This window comes from Seriola lalandi, unplaced genomic scaffold (genome assembly GCF_002814215.2).
Source record: "Seriola lalandi dorsalis isolate HSWRI2012SDOR001 ecotype SW California unplaced genomic scaffold, Sedor1 jcf7180002007511, whole genome shotgun sequence".
NCBI lineage: Eukaryota > Metazoa > Chordata > Actinopteri > Carangiformes > Carangidae > Seriola > Seriola lalandi.
The window spans coordinates 1-10,757 of record NW_019478164.1 but is presented as its reverse complement, the minus strand read 5'-3'; the positions used below and the strand labels follow the sequence as shown (position 1 = coordinate 10,757).

Here is a 10,757-nt window from a genome sequence, read left to right as displayed (position 1 = left end):
CTAATTGTTAAGCCTGTGGCTAACTTATCTTATTTAAAAGGTTTTATTTGTGGGCATAGAAATAGTAATAATATTCACAATAAGCACACAGGAAAAAACATAAATAATTATTTTATAAAGGATGCAGTACTCATTATTGGATGGCAGCATTCCAGTGGAAATATTTTAAGGCTGCTTTTAAATGAATAAGTATACATACACAGTATACATCCCTTGACACTTGCAGCTGTATACGAGTGTGTATGTTTTTGAAATATTACACATGCTCAGACTTTTAGGTTTAAAAACAAACCACATCTTTGTGAAGTGAAATATCCGATCAGTCATCATTGTCAATCAGCTGTTTAAGTATAACAACATCTGAAACTCCTGGATTCCTTCTCCTCACACCTCTCATTGTGTATTTTCCTGTGTAGTGATGTTATCTTGGTTCTTTGCAGGTATGAGTACCGTGTGGAGATGGTCCATCAGGCCTCCAGTGACCCAACCAAGAACATCATTCGGGAGTTCGCCTCAGATTTTGAGGTTGGTGAATGCTGGGGCTACAACCGCTTCTTCCGACTGGACCTCCTGGCCAGCGAGGGCTACCTGAACATGCAGACCGACACACTGGTCCTCTGGTGGGCTCACACACACACACACAGACACACCATCATTATCCTGTAGCACATGCTCACCTGCACCACTATAGAAAAAATAAAAACAGAAAAGCAGTTCTGTTGTAATAGAGTAACACTGTGTCATTGGTTTTGATGTATGTGTGCTGTACAGCTACCAGGTTCGCTCACCCACCTTCTTCCAGAAGTGCAGAGATCAGTACTGGTACATCAGCCAGCTGGAGTCGGCCCAGAGCGGCTACATACAGCAGATCAACAACCTCAAAGAGGTACTGTCTGTCTGTCTGTCTGTCTGTCTGTCTGTCTGTCTGTCTGTCTGTCTGTCTGTCTGTGTGTCTGTCTGTCTGTCTGTCCGTCTGTCTGTGTGTGAGAGTGTGTGTGAGTGAGTGAGTGAGATCCTTGTTAGAATTCAGTCGAGTTTTTAGATTTCCAAGTGACAGCAGCTTTGTGAAGTTAGGGCATCACGTCTCAAACCCTTTACCCTCACTGACCTGCTGGTGCATACATCGTTCAAACACGCAGACCAGCACTTTAGATTCTAGTGGAGATTCCAAAGATACCAAATGTGTCCGGTGCCATCTTTAATTCACAGACATCTCGGTTGATTCCATTTGATGTGATGGGGCAGATAAAAAATGTGGAGTTCGAATATTTCATTCAGTATGAACATTAAAGAGCTTTATTGAAAAGCAGGGCGAAGATGATACAGAATGGAAATGATTCTGTCAGACACAATGGAATGAGATGAATTTTAACAACCTTAAAAAGATAAAAGAGGATAACTGGATGTTAAGGGGTTAAAGGTAAAGGCTTAAGAAACACAAAAACATTTTTAAGGCAGCCCCTCTATCTATAATTATGTGTCTGTTTATTTTAAGATAAAAAAGTTGTGTGTATGTTTTTCCATAAAATATGTCCACTGAAAGGATATCACATCACACACGTGCAGCAAATGACTTTTTTGTCAATTGTTTTGTTGATTTATGTATTATTGTTTGATCTATCCAAGTTTCCCAGAGTCCAAGGTGACATCTTCACATGTCTTGTTTTGTCTAAGTCTAAAACCCAGAGATATAAAATTTACTATAATGTAAGAAAAGCAGCAAATCCTCACATATGAACCAGAAAATTTACACTATTTACTGCCTTTCACTTCAAAAAATCAACAAAATATGTAATTTGCCCAGGGTTGGCCAAACTTTTACATGAAACTGTAACTGCTTTCTAACAGCTCTAAATAAGCGAGTGTCTGTCTGTGACAGATCTATCAGTCGTCCTGACTGATTCATATTTCTGATTTCAGAGGCTGGCCATCGAGCTTTTTCGCCGTCAAACATCACGCAGCTCCTCGCCCCCTGACCTGAGGCTCGGTGGAGGCACCACAGCCTCTGAAAGAGACCCTCGCTCAGTGAAGAGTGACGATGACATCCAGGCCACTTTGACCAACACTAAGAAAGGCGAAGAGGAGGAGAGGACCCAGCAGGATGACTCTAATGTAAGGATGGGATATACAGTACTCCACCAGACTAAGGTTGCATCCTTCTGTTGACTTATTTGACTGAGTCTGTGTGATCAGTTGAAGTGGTGGGGATCATATAAGAGGGAGTGATCTATTCCTCTGTAGGGGCAATGAAATGGTTTCATAGTACATTTTGTTCATTTACCAAAACTTAGGGATGTCTCAGTCAAGTCCTTCACATACAGCTGGTACAGTCTGATCCCATATTGTTCTTTGGAAATATATATCCTGCAACATAGCTTTAGTTAATTGTTGGGACATTTGAACGTCCATCATTTTTGGACTTTGGAAGGAAAAAACATAGCTGCATTAGCCTCTGTGAGTTGAAAAGTAGAGAGGAAGTTGAAAGGAAGTTACTCTTAAAGAAATGGGGATATCTCTGTACCACAAAGCCATGAGCTTGATGTGATTGTAGCGTCACTGTGTTGTCAGGAGCTGTCGGACGGTGACTTGGAGGTGGATTGTCTGACAGAGGAGGAGGTGAACCCACTGGATGGTAGCAGCACCTCAGGGAGCTCCACAGCCACCAGCAACACAGAGGAGAACGACATAGATGAGGAGACTATGTGAGTAGAATTTCTCACTTTCTCTTAATGTAAAGTTTTGTTGATGTTCCAGAAACCCAAATAATTTTTGCATTTTGCTGTTGCTCTTTTAATAAAGGAAGTGATAAAGCCTTGAGTTTCTTCATTAAGCTGAGGCAGAGGGATAGTAACACAAGGAAATTTCATACCTGCTTACCCATCTGTAATGAAATGTTAATCATAAAATCATAAAATTTAACAGTTGCATAATTACTGAATACTTTTTGTGTTTGTGTATGTTTGCACAGGTCAGGAGAAAATGATGTAGACTTCATTGGGAACCTGGAGACGGAGGAAGGAGAGCTTCCTGATGACTTGGCTGGAGCCACAGGTATAAATCAAACAATGATATTAAGTTATTTTTCATGATTTATTATAGTATAAACATTATGTAAATCCCACAGTTGAGAGTTTTACCCCTCTTGTGTAGGAATAGATTTCATCCTCTGCAGAGGAGATCTGTCTTTCTGTTTATTACCACCTCACTTGTCAACAGAATTCAATGAAACTTGGTGGACAAATTATATTTTCTACGTCTGCATAACCTCAAGGGCCTGTGTAAAATAAATTTTATAACCTGCTCATGTCCTCAAGGGTCTGCACAATCTCTCTCAACATGCAGCCTAAATTTATAACCATATTGTCACTGCAAAAACCTATCCACCCTTGCAGACACCTAGTGTAATATTAACAGAACTCTGTGTTTGCCCACTGTTCTTGTCCCATTCTGGATAATATAAAGTGATAAGTGACACGTTTTTTGCTGTCACCATGTCGCCATTTGTGAAGAGACATCTATATTTTGGCTCATGAACCTTGAAAACTTGAAAAGTGACACATAAGAGCAAAATGATTTTTTTAATGCATTCCAAAGTTCAAGACAAACCAATCTGTCCACTTCAAATTTAGCCCAAAACATCCAGTGAATCACTAGTACAGCAGTGAGCAGTAGAACTACACCAGTAATGCTTTTCATTTATTTTACTGTACTAAGCTGTTGTATACAAAACTTAACATCTCTGGTTGGGAGTTGAAGGGATTATGCCCCTGAACTGCTCAAAGTGTTTTAGTTTGAGTTTGTATTAACAGTGAACAGCAGTAGGGCTGCAACTAGTGATTATTTTCATTACTAAGGCCATCACAGTTTCCCAGAGCCTAAGGTGACACCTCCAAATTGTTTATTTTGTCCAACCAAAGAAATTAAGGGAAGGAAAAGTTACGAATCCTCACCTTTGTAAACCTGGAACAATGAAATATTGAATGTTCTGCCGCAGATGAAAGCCTTGTTCTGTCTTCATTTGAGGCAAATAAATGCTTCTGCCACTATTTGAGAAATCACAGAATCAAATATTTTTGTGTTGTCTGACAACTGCATAACCAGAACATAGTGATACGATGCTGTGCCTCAAAGCAGCTCCTTCAGTGTGTTTGACTGTGTTGGTGTTGAAAGGCATGAAGAGGATGAGTCATTGTTGGTGCACTGGACCCCTTGCAGCGTGCTGATATAGAAACACTTGGTGTCTGCATGTGTACATGTGAGAGGGGGTTGTGTGTGTTCACTCTGTTAACAAGGAGAGTCAAGCTCAACAAAGTGCTACTGCATATTTTTAGTTCTTCCAGTGTAATTATTTTTTTCTAATAAGTTTTCCTTTGATGATAATTTAGCCTTGCAAAGCTAGCCCAGATATTATTTTTTGACGCAGGATTTTTACAGAAGTAACAGAATCTCTTACATGGAAAACCGAAACATCCTGTTTCCAAGTGGATGCTATTGATCTAAATGATATGGAAAAAATGTGTCACAATATAAATTAAATCATTTCTGTTGAGCTTAAATATTCTCTTACATTTTCAATTCCTTGTTAGTAGATTTAACCCCTAAAAAATGACCAAGCGTTAAATTCTTTCAAAGAAAGAACATGGAGCCTTAATTATCAATAAACTCTTGTCCTCTGCCTTATCTGCAGGTGGTTCCAGCTCCAGTGGACGTTCATTACTTCGCAATGCTGCCGCTGGTCGTAGTGCCAGTAGTAGCGGAGCTGCTGCTTGTGGTGCTGTTGGGCCAGGCAGCAACAGCCTCCTGGAAATTGACCCGGTCATCCTGATCCAGTTGCTGGATCTGAAGGAGCGCAGCAGCGTGGAGTCTCTGTGGGGGCTTCAGCCTCGGCCTCCTGTGTCTCTCCTGCACAGCCAAGGTCTGTAAACACAGCTCTCAGCTCACTAACAACAAATCATTCCAGCTAAACTGAGAATCAATACCTAAAATCCCACACAAAGAAATCCCTCCGGAGACTCTACAGCAACTATATAAGGCTTACCTTTAAAAGGGACACATTGACTTTATTGTCTTTTTTCACTCTACACCACACATTAGAGAGAACACTAATACAATTTTCATTTAATTTCTCTCCAGTGATTGTGACCATCCCAGATAGTAGAGACACCATGTACTTGATATAATGTAGGAAGTGTTTCATGCCATTTGTAGAGGTGGCTAATGAACAACTTGAAATCATATCATCCTGCCCAAATCTTAAGCAGCCACAAAGACAAATTGTTTGATTATGAAGACTTGTGTTATTTAGTGTTGCAATGATGGCGCTTTAACTTCAGAATGGCTAAACAAATCAAACACAACAAATCTAACAAGGGTGGTAACAAATTAACAAAATAAAAGAAAGCAAATTGCAACAACTCACTTCCCTAAATAAACTAAACAGTGAAAACAATATTAAAGGTACCCTGTGGAGTTCTTGACCACTAGTAGCACTATGGAGCAGTGTTTTTATAAGTGGGTCACAATGTTATTTGTGTCTCATGCACACACCTGCGGGTGATGCAATACACATTCCTGCCAAAGGCCTCACACTATTACACTGATCACCAGATTGTAGTAACGCAGCAACGAATGCACCAATGTCAGTGCAAAGAGCAGTGAAGAAGAAGAAGAGTGCTAGCAAGCAAACATGGATGTTAACAATGCAGATTTTCAAAAATGTAAGTGTTTTATGAGGACAGAAATGCATTCAATATATTACTTAGGCCATAAGCATACACAGTGTGCATTGATTACACAGAATGTAAACAGAAAACTTCATGGGATATTTTTAGCATAACAGATCTCCCCTGTGAAGATAACGTAACGCAAGCAGCTTACAGTGAGACAAGCTCTGCCCTGTGCACTGCTTCTTCGCCAGTATAGTTTATATTGTATATATGCTGTATATAAAGTATATGCTGTCATCAGCAAACAGGATTGATTCTTGATTTTATGAAGTGAGATACTTTGAGACGATTTTACGCCATTTGTCACTGAGCAAAACACAGACATCCCATTCCTATTCCTGTCTCTTCCAGCTCATCCTCACTCCAGGAAAGAACGAGAGCGGCGGCCTCAGGTGGTACGACGATCAGCTCCAGACTCAGGGGTCCTGATCCGCCTCAAGGCTCAGATGGCAGAAGTCCGTAGCAAGATGTCTGATGTCAAGAGTCAAGTGCTGGAGGCTCGGGGGACCACAGAGCCCAGGCCCGGCCCATCAGGGGCCTTCAGTGTGGAGGATGTACCCTCTCATCATGCCGATTCAGAGTTGCCAGCGTGTCGTAAGCCGAGTGAGCTGGACCTCCTGGGGAGAGCAGCTGTAGCTCGGTCCAGGCCCTGCCGCCCTGGTGAGGACTGCCACACTACTAATGCTAATGATGTTAAGCCACTACTGCCATTGTAGTACTATAGTGTTGCAGTTTTTTTCATGAACTGTACAGACAACACAGAAAAAGTTTCCCTCAAAAGAAAGAGTTTTTGAAGATGTGAACTGAATGGGTATTTGTTTTGACTTAAAAATAACCCCAAAAATATCAAGCTATGCAAAAACCGCTTCTAGTTTCACAGCAGTAAGTGCTGGTGGAAAAAGAAGCAACGGTACAGGCCAAGCTGACAGAACATTATCTGTAAAATTTCAGTTTGCCACTGAGATCCATCAGCCTCCAGAGAAAAGAATTTTTACCCCCAGCTGCTGACAGAAGTCTGAGGAGAAACACCGCCATCTTTAAATAATGAGATGTGACTACTATGCTGTCTAGTATTTCATTTCGTTAAATGGCTTATTTAACCTATAATAAGAGATGTAGCATGGACTAAAAATGAAAACAGTATCAACAAGCACTGAAACATAAAAAGCCTCCAGAGGACCGGTTTAGTTTAAATATTTCAGGCCCACTATGTGGTAGATTTATTGACTTTACAAGAGCTTAACATACTTTCTTCCTTATAATTTGTAATATTCCAATGATATCGCCCCGTCATCACTAATGTATTTATATGTTAATTTTATCCAGATTTTAACTTTTGAACAGTGAATTAATATAATATTAGTTATTGGGACTGTCAGTCTGTTCTGTCCAGAGGCTCTCAAAATAACAGGGAACATATACAACAGAAATACGCCAGTAGTCTGTCACAGATGCTACTGCAGCAGTCAGAGCTGAACATTGCACCACTGGAGAATACACACCACAACCACAAGCGGCTGTGTTCGTGTTCCAGTTTGACTCATACCACTTTCAGACATCAGACCCATGTATGACTCTCTTTTTCTTTTTCATTGGGTTAGTTAAATGACATTTAAAAGTTGTTATCATTTAATTAATTTCCGTTCCTGTCAGCAATGCCACTTCACCAGCGCAAAAATGAGCCAAGGGTGGCGGACAGCAGCACATTTTTTCCATACTTTGGTTTAAAACAATGCAGATGACTTTTTTGGCTTGATCACAGAGTTATCTTGACATACTTTTGATTGTATATAACCCTGAGATACTTAGGTAATATTTAGACTAGACTGCAAATGACAAGGATCACAGGTCTCACGCAAGCAGGAGTCCATATATTTTCGTTTTAAGTTAACTATGGATGATGGTAACATGTGAATCCCCAGTTATTGGGTCAGAAAAAGCTGAGATAATTACATATTTGTGTATATGTTTTTTTTTTTTTTTCCTGTGTGCAGCCAGGAAATCTCTCTCCCCTGTCCTGGACAGCAGTGGTTCTCTGGTTGTGAAGAGGAGGAGTCCAGAGGAGATGGAGAAGGACCTGAGAGGGGCAGAGGCAGCCTCAGAGCTTAGCATGCATCCCAAAGACGGGCTGGGAGGTGGAGAGGGTCAGTAGTTCATGAACTTGGGTTACTATTTAAACTTGCATGTATTGGGTTTGTTTGGCCATTTGGGGTCAATAGAAACAAGCTGTAAATACAACATAGACATTATCACCTCAGAATTTTTTTTGGCAAGCTTGTTAGCAGTTGCCTTTTGGAGTTCTTATTGTTGGTATTTGTCCAGTAATACCACAACTCAAAATGAGGGAAGCTGTAGCTGGAAACAACACAAATGAGAGTGGTGACAATGAACCAAAATAATAAAATTGCACAGCCCAAACCAAAGCAATGAGCTTTAACACACAATAAATGCTCTGTAGAGCTGATGAATACTGCAGAACAGATGATAACTATCTTTGGATGGATCGCTGTGTGTTCAGCTGATCCATTGTTGTGAAAATGAAAATATTGACTAGAGCAGCTTTAAAGTACAGTTCATTGTTTTGTTAGCGTTCAGTAGCATCCTCCTACTGATTGCAATATAACAAAAATCAATGAGTGTACTTACCTGGATCAGGGATGTACTTTAGGTATTTTGAAGTATCTTTGTAGTGGAGTTTAAAATATACCAAATAACATCTACTTCACATTGCTCTCACTCTCCTCTGTACCGTTCCACCGTGACTTAAAATAGTTCCTGCAGCTCTAATGGTCTATGATTAACTGTAGGTTGTTTTAGCACTATGTCCGTCTCCTTTCAAAAATACTTTTACAGTGTATTCCATCATTTTACAATGTTCAAGGTTTTACATTTGACCCTTCCCAATGCACATTTGCCTCACTCCAAGAAAAAAAATGATCAAATAAAAGTCTCATTCTAATAAAGTCTAATTGTTTAAATACCAAAATTATTATTTAGCTGTACAAAACGTTTTTTTAAATTAAACTTTGAAAAAGACATTTAATTTGCTTTGATTGAACTAAAGAACAACAAAAAATAAAGTAAGACCCATGTCTTTCTATTTGCTCCTATCTCTTCTCCAGGAGTGCTGAAGTCTGAGGGCACCCAGGGCCCCCTAGTGTCTCTTGGCAGTTCCTCATCAGAGCAGGCCTCCACCTCCAAGCAGCAGTACTCGGTGGAGCAGCAGCTGTATGGGACCTCAGGGCCAAAGGATGACATCTTCTCTTTGGGGGGACCAAGCTACATGACTGCCAGCAAGAACTGTGGCAGTAGGACCCTAGGGTGCGTCTCAGAGACTCATACACAGGAAAAATGTAGCAGACAGCTGTGTTACTCAAACTACACAGAACTACTCTTGTCTTACAACTCTTCCATTTCTTCCTGCCACAGGGCAGCCATGTTGGACTGTGAATCTGAAAGCTCAGGGAACTCCCATCAGTCCTTGCTGGAGGGACCCGCTTTGCAGTCACAGTCAAATGAAGGTCGGTTCACTCTCTGCCACCCTCAGGAATGAATGTGTTTCATAATTTCTTTCTTTGGAAGTTCAGTATGTGCAGGAATATTCAGCTGGTCCTAGAATACATTTTTAGAGTAACAGCTTTTTAGTTATAAAATCTTTTTTTTTCCCACTCTCTCTCTGATGAGAGTGATACTGTGTTATAGTGAACTGTAGACTACATGTTAAACCTCAGACACACTTCTACAGCATTTTAAGTTCAAGTGAAATTCTGAGTAAACCTGTTTAGCTCTCTGTGGAGTAAGATGCACATTTACACGCCTGAAGAGTATTCCTGTCTGAAATATCTGCTTTCTTTAGATTCTGATCTGTTAGACGTCAAGTGACGATTTTAAAATAACATTTCGGTTTGTTACAACTTGGGTCTTGCTTTTGTTTATTGAGCAGCACCATCCCCACTGCATCACTCATGGTCATTTTTATTATTTTTTTATTGATATGCTGCAGGTTAACAAACCTCTAAATTGTTACTATTGAAAATCAGCCATGTGATGACATTTTATGTGTGGTGTTACTCTGCTCTTTGTGTCTGTAAGTCTCTTCATTGTTGTCTGCAGATGTGTCAGTGGATTAAAGTCAAAGTAGTTTTTGTTTTGGGAAATCGAGAATATGAGATTTAATCTTATTATTTATGTATTGATGAGTTTTATTTGTTCTCTGTGCTTTTTGTGACCTGATGTCATTGCGCTGAACAATACTGGGATAAACAAAAGTAATTTTAGGTATAATTCTGTATTTTATTTTTCTTTTTTGTCCTTAAACTAAAAATTGCTAAATGTTCAGTGAAAGAAAAGACAGGACCAGTGGTCTCATCCTGTCTTGTCCTGTCTGTAGATCAGTCGCCCTCAGTCCTGGTGGCAGCAACAAGCAGTGACAGCGACACTGAGGACGAGGCCCTGCAGAGCAACAACTCTCGCTACGACAACCAGACTCCTCCCTGCACAGGTAACTTACACACACAATGTCCATGATAACAATGATGAACTCTCAAAAAGACCGCACTGTGAGACACATCCACCAACGGGCACTTTCAAGTTTTGGACAAAGTCAATGTCAAAATTAGGGACATTGAGCACAAACTGACACGTGTTGACGCGTCTTGTACGTATGCTTTTATTGTGTCAGAGATGTTACTAAACTTGACCTCAGCTGTATACACACTCTTGTTTACGATTGAGCATAGATAAAAAGTAATAAGGAGCATGCAAGTTATTTCTCCTCTTCCTTCTTCCAGGAGAGCAGCTTCTGTCTGATGACATGAGTCTGCCTGCTGACAGGTGATTCCCTCTCAGTCTGTCAGACCTGGCAACCCGCTGCTTTATTCTCAGTGGCCACACTGTGATGCAATAACGGCCGGAGACAACACACATGCTAGTTACACAGATCTGTAGAGTAGAAGCTGCTTGTTTTGCATGAACTCAAAATGAAGACAATTTAACAACCTGGTTGTTTGATCACCTGTTTGTCCAGAAATA

The 10,757-nt window shown here is 40.4% G+C and overlaps 1 protein-coding gene across 1 annotated transcript; it reads left to right on the top strand.

Moving 5' to 3' along the window:
• Positions 1-268: 268 nt before the first annotated feature.
• Positions 269-10,749, top strand: LOC111671844 (E3 ubiquitin-protein ligase TRIM37-like). The gene is made up of 12 exons (XM_023429074.2): positions 269-620; positions 772-886; positions 1,921-2,112; positions 2,569-2,702; positions 2,969-3,051; positions 4,688-4,915; positions 6,078-6,386; positions 7,721-7,870; positions 8,849-9,047; positions 9,156-9,247; positions 10,117-10,227; positions 10,517-10,749. Exons 1-12 carry the CDS (start codon positions 460-462, stop codon positions 10,561-10,563), a joined length of 1,821 nt encoding a protein of 606 aa, XP_023284842.1. The 5' UTR covers positions 269-459; the 3' UTR covers positions 10,564-10,749.
• Positions 10,750-10,757: the final 8 nt, after the last annotated feature.